This window comes from Pimephales promelas, chromosome 7, assembly GCF_988280905.1.
Source record: "Pimephales promelas chromosome 7, fPimPro1.hap1.1, whole genome shotgun sequence".
NCBI classification, from domain to species: domain Eukaryota; kingdom Metazoa; phylum Chordata; class Actinopteri; order Cypriniformes; family Leuciscidae; genus Pimephales; species Pimephales promelas.
In genome coordinates this window covers 18057575-18073712 of record NC_142775.1, presented here as the reverse complement: position 1 = coordinate 18073712, position 16138 = coordinate 18057575, and the positions used below count along the sequence as shown (strand labels likewise).

The 16138-nt window shown below is 37.2% G+C and overlaps 2 protein-coding genes across 10 annotated transcripts in view; one reads left to right on the top strand and one right to left on the bottom strand.

Annotated features, from left to right (window-relative positions):
• Positions 1-9039, top strand: part of kdm6a (lysine (K)-specific demethylase 6A) — a 51003-nt gene extending 41964 nt beyond the window's left edge. For all 9 annotated transcript variants that reach the window (XM_089133158.1, XM_039676316.2, XM_039676315.2 and 6 more), the window contains 12 exons: positions 281-410; positions 704-809; positions 2577-2782; positions 3270-3331; positions 3420-3494; positions 4612-4760; positions 4882-4996; positions 5109-5296; positions 5614-5755; positions 5878-6004; positions 7751-7921; positions 8052-9039. In XM_089133158.1, the coding sequence (XP_088989284.1) occupies positions 281-410; positions 704-809; positions 2577-2782; positions 3270-3331; positions 3420-3494; positions 4612-4760; positions 4882-4996; positions 5109-5296; positions 5614-5755; positions 5878-6004; positions 7751-7921; positions 8052-8087 (1507 nt within the window). In that variant the 3' untranslated portion in view covers positions 8088-9039. The remainder of the gene's footprint in view (positions 1-280; positions 411-703; positions 810-2576; positions 2783-3269; positions 3332-3419; positions 3495-4611; positions 4761-4881; positions 4997-5108; positions 5297-5613; positions 5756-5877; positions 6005-7750; positions 7922-8051) is intronic.
• A 389-nt stretch (positions 9040-9428) lies between these two features.
• dipk2b (divergent protein kinase domain 2B) overlaps positions 9429-16138 on the bottom strand; it is a 43673-nt gene continuing 36963 nt past the window's right edge. The window contains exons 3-5 of the mRNA XM_089133156.1: positions 11655-11828; positions 11022-11310; positions 9429-10236 (exon numbers count right to left, since the gene is read on the bottom strand). Of these exons, the coding sequence (XP_088989282.1) occupies positions 9890-10236; positions 11022-11310; positions 11655-11828 (810 nt within the window). The 3' untranslated portion in view covers positions 9429-9889. The remainder of the gene's footprint in view (positions 10237-11021; positions 11311-11654; positions 11829-16138) is intronic.

Below are 16138 nucleotides of genomic sequence, written 5' to 3'. Positions count from 1 at the left end.
ACGGCTGTTGGTCTCTAGTGATCTGGTTTGTGGCTCCATCTGTGTCTAGAAAGCAGCAGCACATGTGCCCTACTCTGTGTCCCCGTCATGTTAACAAGACTTCTGAAATTATGCTCTCCACTGCATCATGCGCTCGATCAAAATGAGTTTAATAATATATACATTTTTATTTTATTATTAACGTTAATTGTAACATTATTATATCAATTATTGTATAATATTATAGTATACAACCATCTGAAAAAGTGCCAATAAATATCTTGTGAAAATTATTTTGCAGAAACCTGGGTAAGAATGGTGTGTCAAATAACAGCATCTTACTGGACAAGTGTCCCCCTCCGCGGTTACCACCTCCACCTTTCCCTCCTCTGCCAAAGGACAAGCTCAATCCTCCCACCCCTAGTATTTATGTAAGTAAATCTCATTGACGCCTGACAAGGTGCAGCCCGGATTGTCTTCCTCAACTCTTTCTAGTATTGCTGCCGGCATGTTATTTACAAGGCAAAGTACAATCCAAAAAAAAAAGAAAAGAAAAGAAAGCACTTTTGCAATGGGAAGGATATTTAAGTAAACCTTATTGAACCTAAATGTTTAAGTAAACCTAATTGAACCTAAATGTATGCTTACTCTATTACACCCTTTTTTAAATTCAAAGCTGTTATTTTCTACAGTCACCTAAACATACATTTTAAAACGTTGGCAGTTGGAGAACAAGAGGGATGCTTTCTTTCCGCCGCTACACCAGTTCTGCACAAACGCTGCCAATCCTGTCACAGTGATCCGTGGCCTGGCTGGAGCACTCAAGCTAGGTGAGCGTGTTTCTGAACGCTTGTGCACATTTGTGTGCTGGCCAAAGCACTGCGTACATGCGTGAGCATTGAGATGTGGTGTTTTTGTTTAAATTTGACTTTGTTTAATTTAAACAAAGTGCTCCTTCATTTGCAAAACTACAACAGTCAGGAGACATGTAACTAGCACTGCTACAGACACTGAGTTTTGGAACGCATTTAGAGATGACTTGGCTGCAAATGACAACAGCACCATCTGCATGCTGAAAGTGTCATTACACAAAAGCATCCCCACCACAGAAAAGCTTTATTTTACAGTACGTGCACTTAGGTGTCCTTTACAGCGTTCTTACCCTTGTACATTGGTTTATTGTTAGTGCCTAGCTATTACACATTTATTGTAGTAACTATAAGAAGTGCATGGTATGCCCATGTGGAACAGGACTGTAAAAAATTGTGCTACCAAAAAAAAGATTCTTCTTAAACGGACTTTTATGTACCTGCTCTTCAAAGCTCATAAATGACATAATGAAATATATAATTTTCCTTTGAGAATGGTCTCTAATGGTCTGCATAATGTAGAGGTACGTTAAGGAAAATTGACATTACTTTTTAAATTTTGATTCTGACTGATTGTGCCTGTCAATCTTACACCTGTTATGTATTATCTCATCATTTTTGACTTAATTATTGGGACCGCTCAAAGAGTGCAGTAGACTGACTTTATCATCTCAAAGAGCTTATAATCTGACAATTTGATGGTCTTGGATATTATATAATTTATATCCACAATCATCATCAATCATCATTTGATTTTTTTTTTTTTAAAAGAAGCTCTTACAAGATGTTAATAGTGTGCAGGAAGGATCTACAGTTTGATGCATTGAAAGTCGTATTTAACAAAAGGAATATACACCTACTGACACACCTTACAAGGATGATGATTTTCAAAAAAAAAAAGTCAAGAAAATAAAATCAATGCAAAACAAAAACACAAATATTACACAAATTTGTCCCATCCTCTTCCCATGTATGGTTCTCAGTTTCCTTTCATTTATATATCTAAACAGTCTATATAAAGTTTATATACCCCCATCTGTGTATATATAAATCTACACATTACTCACAACAAATGTATCTATGAGGAAGTTTCCAGAAAAGGCAGGATGTCTATAAGGGGCCCCAGATTTCTATATTTCCGTGTGTGCAGTAAGACACAAACTCAATAATCCAATGTCTCACTGATGGTGAATTTTCAAAATTCAAGTTGATCAGAATTTTTTTTTTTTACTACTGTGCTCGCAAGTAAAGTATTTCTTGTAGTTATTCGCTTTAATAGAGATTGTGTCCCCCAGGATCTATAGTTTTGGGTCCTGTTCAATTTGACTTCCTATTACCCTTGAGGTTAATTTAGTGACACGTTTCCAAAATTCTTCTATTATTGGGCAACTCCATAGCATGTGTTATAAGATCACCATCGGTCACTTTACATCTCTGACGTTTGGGGGAAATGTTGCTGTCAATTTTATGTAACCTCTAGGGGGTGTAGTATGTCCTATGGAATATATCCAATTGAATTTGCGTTCGTTTTGTGGAGGTTAGCACAGTCTGTGCTTGTTCCAATAGATATGATGCCAATCTGCCTTCTCATAAATACAGTCTAGGTCTTTTTCCCTTTTCTCTTTTGTAGATGTTTTATCAAACCAGTAACTTTCCATTGATGATACCATATATAGAAGATATTATTCCTTCATTTTATGTCTTTCTCTCTGATTCTCTTTATGTCAGACTTAGGATTGTTCTCCACCAAGACTCTGGTGGAGGCCAACCCAGAGCACCTAGTGGAGGTGAGGACTCAGTTATCTCAGCCCACTGATGAAAATTGGGACGTGACGGGCAGCAGGAAGATGTGGCGTTGTGAGAGCAGCCGGTCTCACACCACCATTGCCAGATACGCTCAGTACCAGGCCTCGTCTTTCCAGGAATCGTTGCGGGTGAGTTGTCATCATTTCATCATGAAGAAAAAAACCTGCTGTCTTAGATAAACATGTAGATTAGAGAAATATTTCATTAGTGTAATCAGTTTGATGTGGCTTCAGATATTCTAGTCTTCATTTCACTCTACTTAAAAAAAATGGCCAGAATCTTGCACTCTTGAATATGCATTTGCTCGAACTGGGGCCAGTATGTCAATCTATATTTTTTCTTCATGCAAAGAGTTTGGGTGTGTGTGTATGCTTTTCTGTCACTATCATGTCCTTTGGGAGTTCAATTTCACTTAGATTGTTGACAGAGGTGCATTAGCAGCTTCTGAGGCAGTCCAAATACTTGAAGCGTTTGGTCTCAGACAGCTTTGTTACGAGATCACAAAAGACATAGTTATATATATTGTGATAAAGAATTATGAAGAAACAGTTCATGATTGGTGGTTTAGTTTCTACTAGTTCTTTTTCACCTTTTTTTTTTTTTATTGTCTAACAGGAGGAAAATGAAAAGAAAGGCCAGAAAGACCACTCAGACACAGAATCTGCTCCGTCAGAAAAGTAAGTCCTTGTTCCATTAAAGCCTAAATGTTTTAAACACTTTTGACAGAACCGTAGTCTTTAACTGGATCCTGCATTTGTCTTTCAGTGTGTTGCGGAGAAGAAGAGGTTCCTTTAAGCACATCAAATTTGGGACAAACATTGACTTGTCAGATGAGAAAAAGTAAGTGCTTACTGGTTTTGTTCCTCCTTTTGTTAGAAGCCCCAACCATCTAACATGATATACAAAGTTTCTTACTGGAAAAGTTTGAAGACTGGAAAAATATTGCCTGGTCTGATGAGTCTCGATTTCTGTTGAGACATTCAGATGGTAGAGTCAGAATTTGGCGTAAACAGAATGAGAACATGGATCATGTCTTGTTACCACTGTGCAGGCTGGTGGTGGTGGTGTAATGGTGTGGGAGATGTTTTCTTGGCACACTTTAGGCCCCTTGGTGCCAATTGGGCATTGTTTAAATCCCACGACCTACCTGAGCATTGTTTCTGACCACTTCCATCCCATTATGGCCACCATTTGCCTATCCTTTGGGTTGAGATCTGGTGACTGTGGGGGCCATTTTAGTACACTCATTGTTCAAAAAACCAATTTGATGATTCAATGATTCGTGTTTTGTGACATGGTGCTTTGATTTTTGATTTTTAGCTGTGATTTGCAAAGCTCCATTTTCAATACATACAAATCTAAATGTACTAATTTGGTACTTGAGCAATGTTTCTTATCATATGAAAAAAATTAAGAAAATGATTGTGCTGCTTCATGAAGTGTGGAAACAGTAGTACAGTGTATTTGTTTATGATGTCTTGAGTACACTTGCATTTCTTGTACATTTTTGTTTTTGCCATTTATTTGAAATAGAAATAATTCTTAACTTTTATAAATATCATATAATGCATTAAACTTATCAAGAATTGCTGTTAGCAAAATCTGGCAATAAAAGCTTAAATCTTAAACACTTTTGATTATCTAATGGACAAGTGTTCTTAAAAAAAAACAGTAAGCTACTTAAGTTCATTAAGTGCATTGCATTTTACCATGGTGTAAAGAAGTCTTAGGCTCTCTGCTTCCTGTAGTGCTTAACAACACTCTTTAACATCACTTTAATGCATGCCTCATGTGGTTTAGTGCTTCATCAAAATGCTTTTGAGTTTCATTGTAGTCTGATTGTTAAATGGACCTCTTCAGACCTCTTGTAGAGTTCAGACAGACTCCTAGAGTTGTGATGGAACAGGGAGACATTCATTAGGTCATTGTATCTGATCTCTGCCCTATGGCCTTGCAGGTGGAAGCTGCAGCTGGCTGAGTTGAGTAAGCTGCCTGCCTTTGCGCGGGTGGTGTCTGCAGGGAATCTGCTCAGTCACGTGGGCCATACCATTCTCGGCATGAACACCGTACAGCTCTATATGAAGGTCCCAGGCAGCAGGACACCAGGTCAGTTTATTGGCACGCAAGCACATACACATCTCGCTGTGCTTTTATTGAGGCAGAATTCTCAAATTCAGACATTGATAATGATTAAGTGTAGATGTTAAATGTTTCTTTGCCCATTCAGGTCATCAAGAAAATAACAACTTCTGCTCCGTCAACGTTAATATTGGCCCTGGAGATTGTGAATGGTTTGCTGTTCCTGAGCCATACTGGGGTGTCATGAATGATTTCTGTGAAAAGTGAGCACTGTTAAAAACTGTGACTTTGTTGAATCAGTATATGCTAATATGAGTGTCTCCAATATAGTCTTATCTTGCACATGCACTGACTGACATGTTCTTTGTTATGCAGGAATAATATTAATTACCTGATGGGCTCATGGTGGCCAAATCTAGAGGACTTGTATGAGGCCAATGTTCCAGTGTATCGCTTCATCCAGCGACCAGGTGATCTGGTCTGGATTAATACAGGCACTGTGCATTGGGTTCAGGCTATTGGCTGGTGCAACAACATTGCCTGGAATGTAGGACCACTCACTGGTAAATTTGCCAAGTTTCTTATTACTGAAGTCTGGAGTGTGCCTATAATGCCTTAAATGCTGTGTATTTTCTATTTAATTTAAAACACCATGAATAAAAACAAAGCAAATGCTGTGTTGGTGGGCAGCTCACTTGGTTTTAGAACAGACGTTCATATCAATTTTGAAGAAAGTGTGTTCTTTGAAAAACATTTTTCAGTCTTGTTAAGTGAAATACGTAACTGCTAATTAGGTTATTTTATTTGTAAACCTTAAGTTATAATACAGTTAATCTATTTGTTAACTGACAGAAGGGTCTAATTCTTATTCGTCCTTCAGTGCATCAGTATAAGTCAGCTGTGGAACGCTACGAGTGGAACAAACTCCAGGGTGTCAAATCCATCGTTCCCATGATTCACCTTTCTTGGAACATGGCCAGGAACATTAAAGTGTCAGACCACAAGCTCTTTGAGATGATCAAGTGAGTCTACTGCACCACATTAATGATTGGGGCTCTTTAAATGGTCACGATGCAGTTCATTGTGGCTGAAAACTCTAGCGGTTTAATGGAAGTGTTAAATATGGTCTGTTCTTCTTCCTCAGGTACTGTTTGTTGAGGACACTAAAGCAGTGTCAGATGCTGAAGGAGTCTCTTATAGCTGCTGGCAAAGAGCTAGTTTGGCATGGAAGGACCAAGGACGAACCTGCTCACTACTGTAGCATATGTGAGGTGTGTATTCTTCATTAATGTTTTCTAGCACAAAATAAACATGAATGAACATCAGAAGGTATGTTGAAAGATACATTACAACTTACTGAAATCTGTATCATGTCACGCAATCAAACCGCTGAAAGATGTCAATAAAACAGTATGTAAACAATGCCACGTAATGTTACATTTACCTCAAAAAAGCAGTGACCATAAACTCTAGAGGAGCATTTTGTTAAATATACACACTATATTGCTTATTCGTTGTATTTTTACTTAACCTGTTCTCCGATATTTAATGTTATTAAATATTTAATCTGTCTTTGTGACAGCCACCATCTAAAAGTTTGTTTAAAACAAAAAATAAACAAAAAAAAAAAATCATTAAATTTATTACAAAATTAGATATTATAAAAATGTCCTTATGTGTAATTGAAATTAAAGTAGCCTATGCATATCAGCAAATTTTTCAACCACTAATATTGATGTACCACCTGGGGTTCCCTGTATAGTTTACAGCATTAGTTGAGAGAGTTTTTTTTTCTTTTTTTTTTCTTAAGGACATTTCCTATGTACTGTACTTTATAGGCCCCGATTAATCAACATCGAATTGAAATCGAATGCAAGCTAGTGAATCGAAGTCGAATCATTAAATTGTTTCCAATGCGCAGCCCTAATGTAAACTTAAGACTGGCCCACACTAAAAGATTTTTTAAACCATATCAAATTTTTAAAACGAGAGACCCACAAAAATCAATGTAACAGTTTGGTTCCTATTGTGTGTGGTGTGCTGCGATGTGCCGAATATAGCATTTACATATCCCATTCACAAACACCTAGAGTCCTGACTGTAAACATGGAAAATCTTGCAAAATCTCTCGCAATCATATGTGACGTTAGAGTAAACAAACATGGAGGATGACAGGAAAGAAGTGATTGCAATATTAGTGTTTGGACTGCTTTTTCCAGATAATTTGTGGGGAGAAAAGAGTTTGGATGAAGTTGTTATGCTTCAGTGTTACATCAGCTCACTTTCTGATTTGGTATCATTTCAACCTATATGACAAACTACAGAGTGTGTGTGCGTTTGTCCCTGGGGTTCCACCCCCACACAACAGGCTTTCTGATTGTAAATATTCAACATGTAGAGATCGGTGCAGCCCTGACATTCTTCAGTGCAGATTATAATAATTATAATTAAATAATCTGAAGAACCATCAAGATAATCAGGACTGGGCCCAAGGGTAGAATTGGGCCCAAAATCATCCCGATTATCTTGTAGTGAGTGAGTGGGTGTCTTAAATGAAAATTTCTATTGGTCATGAACATTTCATTTCGATTAATCTTTTTCTTGGTAAATGGTAAATGGACTGCATTTATATAGCGCCTTCATAGACCTAATGGCCACCAAAGCGCTTTACATTTAGCCTCACATTCACCCATTCACACACACATTCATACACCGACGGCGGTGTCAGCCATGCAAGGCGCCAGCCAGCTCGTCGGGAGCAGCTGGGGTTAGGTGTCTTGCTCACGGACACCTCGACACTTGGTCAGGTGGAACCGAGGATTGAACCACCAACCTCTTGGTTCGTAGACAATCCACATGAACCACTGAGCCACTGCCGCCCTTATGGGTTAATCTTTTTCTTGATACTAGAGTTTTCTATTTTAGTTGATTTTAATTCTACTTTGATTGGATCTTTTCTATCCATGCTTGCTTTGTTTTGTTTTTTGTTAACTGATCTTTTCTATTGCTTTTCCCAGGTGGAGGTCTTTGACATGCTGTTTGTCACCAGTGAGAGCAACTCACGGAAGACGTATGTGGTGCACTGCCACGGCTGCGCTCAGAGATGCAGCCCTAACCATGAGAACTTTGTGGTTTTAGAGCAGTACAAAATAGAGGACCTCATGCAAGTGTATGACCAGTTCACATTAGTGAGTCTCAAAGTTTCTTGTAGATGAATCTCTGCATAAAGCTTTTATATCAACTTCTATTCGTACCATTAATGGTCCCAGGTAGCAAGCATTGAACATGGTTAATAACGTCCTCTTGCTCTCTCCACAGGCCCCACCCTTGCCCTCCTCCTCCTCCTCGTCTTGACGTTAACATTAACGGTTCTTCGGATAACACCCTGGAACGCAACACATCCCTTTCTGATATTCAGGAGACCTGACCCAGTTCCACACCACTGGTTTCTGTAGCAAACCCCACGAGGCTGCTGGTTCTAAGCTGTTTGTCTATGCAACCTTGCCAAGTATGGAGTTTCGGCCCACTGGAGTGAAGTGGGATCGTCTGCATCTTCAGGACTGTTCCAGCTTGTTCAGCACCACTTTTCTTTGAAACACAAACTACAAATAGACTAATTGCTGAGGAAAAATGGTTTTGTGTATATACCACAAATGTCAAAATCACTCAAAACTACTGACTCTTCCTTTTTATTGTTGCTTTAATCATTTTTTTTGTTTTGTTTCTTTTGCGTTTTTCTGTACTTCGTGTATGGGCTGATACATGATTATTTTATTTTTTTATTTTATTTCCTCTTAAATACTACCGTAGCTGGTCTTTTTTGTTCAACAATTTCTTTAGGTAACAAAAAAGAAATTTGTAATGTGAATTTTGTTTCTTATTAAAAATAGTTTTTGCCTCTTTTTCTTAAGGAAAAAGTTAAGTGGGGGGGTGGGTGTGTGTGGATAGCCAAGTCACAAAGAAAAATGGGTTGCACATAGACTAAGGAATAAACTTTAATTTGTGTTTTTTTTTTTTTTTTTGTGTGTGTGTGTGTGTTATATTTCTAATCTTGTAAATTTACACTATTTATAAATATTTATTGCTTGAAAATATTTGTTGATGGAATGCTGTTATTTTTTTCCCAGAGTTCCTGCCATTAAATTTTATGGAGTTGTGTAATTTTGAACATTTCTCTTTTTACATTTTCTATACATGAATAAAACTGCTTAGCAAGCATTGTACAGAAACATGAAGATTGATATGGTTTATGGGTTACTAATCAGAGTTGTCTTTGTAATTAAAATATTCTCCTTTTGTGATGAAATTCCTTGTCTCAGGTGTGACTAATATTTGTTTATATATATATACAAGTATATCAAAGTATAGCCTGCAGACAAACTTTGAGACATATTATGCAATAAATAAACAAATGTATATATATATATATATATATATATATATATATATATATATGAAGAGTTCAGATGCAAAAGCCTCTAAATGCCATTTGAAATTTTCTTCAAGAATGTTAATTTTTATCAAGCTTGTATATTTAAGTTCAGTAATTTCACTTAACTGGTAATGAAGATTACCTATGAATTGCCATTTAAGTGAAATTACTGAATTTAAATATACAAGCTTGATAAAAATGATTATTCTAGAAGAGAATTTCAAATGTCACTTAGAGGCTTTTGCATCTGAACTCTTCATACATATATATATATATATATATATATATATATATATATACATACACACACACATACATGTTTATTTGTCTCAATGTTTGTCTGCAGGCTACACTTCGATAAGATAAACATCCTTTATTAGATATGTGTTGATAAAGCTATGTTGTGTCAAGAAGATACTTCCAGGTTCAGACTGTATCTGTGAACTTTACATACAGAGACTCCACCCAAAAAATTAAATTCTTCTTTCACTCACCCTGATATCATTCAGGTGCACCTTGCACTTCTTGCTCTTTCTTTTTGGTCTCTGGGCAATACAATCTTATGAGAGTTTGTGCATTCGTATGATCTGAACTAGTGTTTGGCGCTACATTTATCCATTCTCTGTTACATAGAAAAAAAGGATGACAGGTTTGAAAATGACATGAGGGTTAAATGACAATCTTCATTTTTTTTTTGGGAGAATTATCCCGTAGTAGTTCAGGTCTAGAACTTGTCACTATATAGGCATTCAGGATACCTGTATCCATAAAGAGCGCTGCATGCCCTTAGTGTCTGTAAGATGTCTTTTAAGGTTTGGATGGCAGCGATTATTCTTTGGTCAGACTGAGATTGGTCTGCGCAGTTAGCCAGCTCGTTCACTGCTGCTCTGGGAAGGTGACCGGACTGCACATCATTAGGGACGAGCAGTTTGTTAAGGACATGTTTGCATAGTAGGGTAATACTCTGTGTCGTTCGGACAGTCTCACATGGGGGAGGTCTCGCACAAGATCCACTCAGACAGGAGAAGACATCAAGGTGTTCTGGTAGCAAGTCTTCATCAGGAGGATGTCCTGCCAGAAGGAGTGGTATTATTTAATAAGATGTATAGCACAGCACCAGATTTAGTGATTACTGTACATTTAGGCTGCATTATGAATAATTAATTCTATTTATTAATAATTTAAATTTTATTTTTATGTAGCTTTCATAAAGTGGTTGCTAGTCATCCTGGGGTTCACTTAAAATTACATAATTTAAAAGAAAAAGTTTCATGCTTATGAAGTCTGTGTTTATTTGATCAAAAATACAGTAAATTAATATTGATAAATATTATTACAATTTAAAATGTAATTTATTTCAGTGATGGTGAAGCTGAATTTTCAGCATCATTACTCCAACTCCAGTCTTCAGTGTCACGTGGTCCTTCAGAAATCATTCTGTACATCTATATTTGCATATTTAGTACTTAAGAAACATTTCTTATTAAGTTGCTGCTTAATATTTATGTGGGAACTAGCTTACGAAAGTATTAATTTGTTAAAAACAAATCGTATTGACCCCAACATTTTGAATGTTAGTGTATATGAACATTATAAATTGTACTTAAAACCCGGCAAAAAAAACAAACATTCATAATATAAATATAAAGAGCAAATAATATTGAACCTTTCCATATGCACATAATTACAAAACTGTTTGTAGGAATATGTTGTTGTTGTTTTTTTGTTTGTTTTTTTGCCTTACTGGTGGAAAAGCTTATTCCAACTATAGGGTTTACCTGTGTACATGGTATAAGGAATATTTTACTGCAGAAAACTATTTATAGGTAACCTGTAGCGATTAAGCCCAAACTGACCTTCCTGTAAGTCAATGATCCCAATGTTACTGGCATCCACAATGAAGACCCTGCTATCATCCAAGATGCCAAACATGTCCTCTGAGACACTGGTATAGAAGAGGCTGAACTGGAGGCTGTTGGCGCTCAGGCTCTGGGTGATGTGAAGGAGCTGGTGGACGATGTCTGCGCGGCGCTCTAATGGAGAGTTAAACAGGCTCCTGAGGGGTCTGCTCCCGGCACACACCATCATCCTTCCGCAGGAGCCGTGGTAGCGCAGGAAGGGCCAGCCCTCTGTGCCTGGAAACATCTGTAGGCAGAAAAGGCAAAAGTAGGGCTGAAAACAGGAAGCGAGGGAGCTTGAGCGCCATGAGCGGGCAATGTTAATGTGTGTTATTTTCTTTTTCTTTATATGTAGAGGTAGACCGTCCTTCTTCCTGTGTTTGGAAACAACATTATTGAAATGTCTCAGATAATGCCCCTTTTCCCTTGAAAATCTGCTCACTAAATTTTATGAAATAACAATGTTTACATTCAGATTTATGCTTTTATCCAAAGATTTGCATTGCATTTTTAAAGTATATTTTGATTAGCTCATGCATTCACTGGGAATCATGAGCCATGCTAATCATATTGGCCTACTAATCATCATACCTGCAGTATAAGAGGCTGTTGATTCACAGCCAGAGTGTAAAGAAGTCTGAGTTTGTCCTTTTCACTAAAGTGCTTCATCTGCACACTGCCAACATCAGTCACTTCGAAGTAGCGTCGCACAATGCGGTCCAGCAACCTTTGAGATGGACAGCGCAGCATCGGGGTGACCAGACCCTATAGAGAAAGAGTTTTGATAAATAGTAGCCTACTCATTAGAAGCAGTCAAATGTTACGTATTTAAGATGTTTCTTTGACACTGTCACACTATTTTTACATTCTCACTGTGCAATTTGTCCACTAACAATGCCCATCCATCAGAATATATATATATATATATATATATATATATATATATATATATATATATATATAGGCTATACAGTATGTATATATGTAAAGACCTCAGGTGCAAAAGCCTCTAAAAAGCCACCTGTCGAAAGTGAGATAATAATATTGAGTGAATGCTCTCCGCACATATCCTAAAATACTTGAGTACTCAAATACTTTCACTTCAAACTCCCCAACCCGGTATCACGACAAGACGTGAAATAATCACGTTGGTCCACTTTGGAAAACGTGTAGATGTCACGGTTTAACCCCCTCAAACGTGAAACTAACACGTTTGCGTTTACACGTTCCAGTGGAGAGATACATTACACGCAATCGCCTATGAAACAAAATGGAATTTTGTTTTATTGACGATCACTGAGAAATATTCTATTATTTAAAATGCAAAAAAAAACAAAAAAAAAAAAATTTATTATTTTCAAGGTGAAACGGGATTAATTTGCCTTGATCCACGCCGAAAAAAACGTCGTCACGTTTTTAATGAAGTAGCCTAATGAGTACCCCTTTTGTTTTTTTTTCATTTTTGGGCGAAAAATTAAGTTTCTCCAATCTTCTCAAAACTCTGGATTATGATAGAGGGCTGTGAGACTTTGACCTGAGTACAAAAATGGATGATCTAGACCCTTCCAGAGCTGAGATATCAAACTTCAAAATTTCGACCCAAAAAAAAAAACGACAGTGTTACCCCTTTTGTTTTTTTTTTGTTTTTGGGCGAAAAATTAAGTTTCTCCAATCTTCTCAAAACTCTGGATTATGATAGAGGGCTGTGAGACTTTGTCCTGAGTGCAAAAATGGATGTTCTAGACCCTTCCAGAGCTGAGATATCAAACTTCAAAATTTCGACCCGAAAAAAAAAAACGACAGTGTTACCCCTTTTGTTTTTTTTCATTTTTGGGCGAAAAATTAAGTTTCTCCAATCTTCTCAAAACTCTGGATTATGATAGAGGGCTGTGAGACTTTGACCTGAGTGCAAAAATGGATGATCTAGACCCTTCCAGAGCTGAGATATCAAACTTCAAAATTTCGACCCGAAAAAAAAAACGACAGTGTTACCCCTTTTGTTTTTTTTCATTTTTGGGCGAAAAATTAAGTTTCTCCAATCTTCTCAAAACTCTGGATTATGATAGAGGGCTGTGAGACTTTGACCTGAGTGCAAAAATGGATGATCTAGACCCTTCCAGAGCTGAGATATCAAACTTCAAAATTTCGACCCGAAAAAAAAACGACAGTGTCACCCCTTTTGTTTTTTTTCATTTTTGGGCGAAAAATTAAGTTTCTCCAATCTTCTCAAAACTCTGGATTATGATAGAGGGCTGTGAGACTTTGACCTGAGTGCAAAAATGGATGATCTAGACCCTTCCAGAGCTGAGATATCAAACTTCAAAATTTCGACCCGAAAAAAAAACGACAGTGTTACCCCTTTTGTTTTTTTTTGTTTTTGGGCGAAAAATTAAGTTTCTCCAATCTTCTCAAAACTCTGGATTATGATAGAGGGCTGTGAGACTTTGACCTGAGTGCAAAAATGGATGATCTAGACCCTTCCAGAGCTGAGATATCAAACTTCAAAATTTCGACCCGAAAAAAAACCGACAGTGTTACCCCTTTTGTTTTTTTTCATTTTTGGGCGAAAAATTAAGTTTCTCCAATCTTCTCAAAACTCTGGATTATGATAGAGGGCTGTGAGACTTTGACCTGAGTGCAAAAATGGATGATCTAGACCCTTCCAGAGCTGAGATATCAAACTTCAAAATTTCGACCCGAAAAAAAAACGACAGTGTTACCCCTTTTGTTTTTTTTCATTTTTGGGTGAAAAATTAAGTTTCTCCAATCTTCTCAAAACTCTGGATTATGATAGAGGGCTGTGAGACTTTGACCTGAGTGCAAAAATGGATGATCTAGACCCTTCCAGAGCTGAGATATCAAACTTCAAAATTTCGACCCGAAAAAAAAACGACAGTGTTACCCCTTTTGTTTTTTTTCATTTTTGGGCGAAAAATTAAGTTTCTCCAATCTTCTCAAAACTCTGGATTATGATAGAGGGCTGTGAGACTTTGACCTGAGTGCAAAAATGGATGATCTAGACCCTTCCAGAGCTGAGATATCGAAACTCAAAATTTCGACCCGAAAAAAAAACGACAGTGTTACCCCTTTTGTTTTTTTTCATTTTTGGGCGAAAAATTAAGTTTCTCCAATCTTCTCAAAACTCTGGATTATGATAGAGGGCTGTGAGACTTTGACATGAGTGCAAAAATGGATGATCTAGACCCTTCCAGAGCTGAGATATCAAACTTCAAAATTTCGACCCGAAAAAAAAACGACAGTGTTACCCCTTTTGTTTTTTTTCATTTTTGGGCGAAAAATTAAGTTTCTCCAATCTTCTCAAAACTCTGGATTATGATAGAGGGCTGTGAGACTTTGACCTGAGTGCAAAAATGGATGATCTAGACCCTTCCAGAGCTGAGATATCAAACTTCAAAATTTCGACCCGAAAAAAAAACGACAGTGTTACCCCTTTTGTTTTTTTTTCATTTTTGGGCGAAAAATTAAGTTTCTCCAATCTTCTCAAAACTCTGGATTATGATAGAGGGCTGTGAGACTTTGACCTGAGTGCAAAAATGGATGATCTAGACCCTTCCAGAGCTGAGATATCAAACTTCAAAATTTCGACCCGAAAAAAAAACGACAGTGTTACCCCTTTCGTTTTTTTTCATTTTTGGGCGAAAAATTAAGTTTCTCTGATCTTCTCAAAACTCTGGATTATGATAGAGGGCTGTGAGACTTTGTCCTGAGTGCAAAAATGGATGATCTAGACCCTTCCAGAGCTGAGATATCAAACTTCAAAATTTCGACCCGAAAAAAAAACGACAGTGTTACCCCTTTTGTTTTTTTTCATTTTTGGGCGAAAAATTAAGTTTCTCCAATCTTCTCAAAACTCTGGATTATGATAGAGGGCTGTGAGACTTTGACCTGAGTGCAAAAATGGATGATCTAGACCCTTCCAGAGCTGAGATATCAAACTTCAAAATTTCGACCCGAAAAAAAAACGACAGTGTTACTTACCCCTTTTGTTTTTTTTCATTTTTGGGTGAAAAATTAAGTTTCTCCAATCTTCTCAAAACTCTGGATTATGATAGAGGGCTGTGAGACTTTGACCTGAGTGCAAAAATGGAGGCTCTAGACCCTTCCAGAGCTGAGATATCAAACTTCAAAATTTCGACCCGAAAAAAAAACGACAGTGTTACCCCTTTTGTTTTTTTTCATTTTTGGGCGAAAAATTAAGTTTCTCCAATCTTCTCAAAACTCTGGATTATGATAGAGGGCTGTGAGACTTTGACCTGAGTGCAAAAATGGATGATCTAGACCCTTCCAGAGCTGAGATATCAAACTTCAAAATTTCGACCCGAAAAAAAAAACGACAGTGTTACCCCTTTCGTTTTTTTTTCATTTTTGGGCGAAAAATTAAGTTTCTCCAATCTTCTCAAAACTCTGGATTATGATAGAGGGCTGTGAGACTTTGACCTGAGTGCAAAAATGGATGATCTAGACCCTTCCAGAGCTGAGATATCAAACTTCAAAATTTCGACCCGAAAAAAAAAACGACAGTGTTACCCCTTTTGTTTTTTTTCATTTTTGGGCGAAAAATTAAGTTTCTCCAATCTTCTCAAAACTCTGGATTATGATAGAGGGCTGTGAGACTTTGACCTGAGTGCAAAAATGGATGATCTAGACCCTTCCAGAGCTGAGATATCAAACTTCAAAATTTCGACCCGAAAAAAAAAACGACAGTCATTTTTGGGCGAAAAATTAAGTTTCTCCAATCTTCTCAAAACTCTGGATTATGATAGAGGGCTGTGAGACTTTGACCTGAGTGCAAAAATGGATGATCTAGACCCTTCCAGAGCTGAGATATCAAACTTCAAAATTTCGACCCGAAAAAAAAAACGACAGTGTTACCCCTTTTGTTTTTTTTCATTTTTGGGCGAAAAATTAAGTTTCTCCAATCTTCTCAAAACTCTGGATTATGATAGAGGGCTGTGAGACTTTGACATGAGTGCAAAAATGGATGATCTAGACCCTCCCAGAGCTGAGATATCAAACTTCAAAATTTCGACCCGAAAAAAAAAACGACAGTGTTA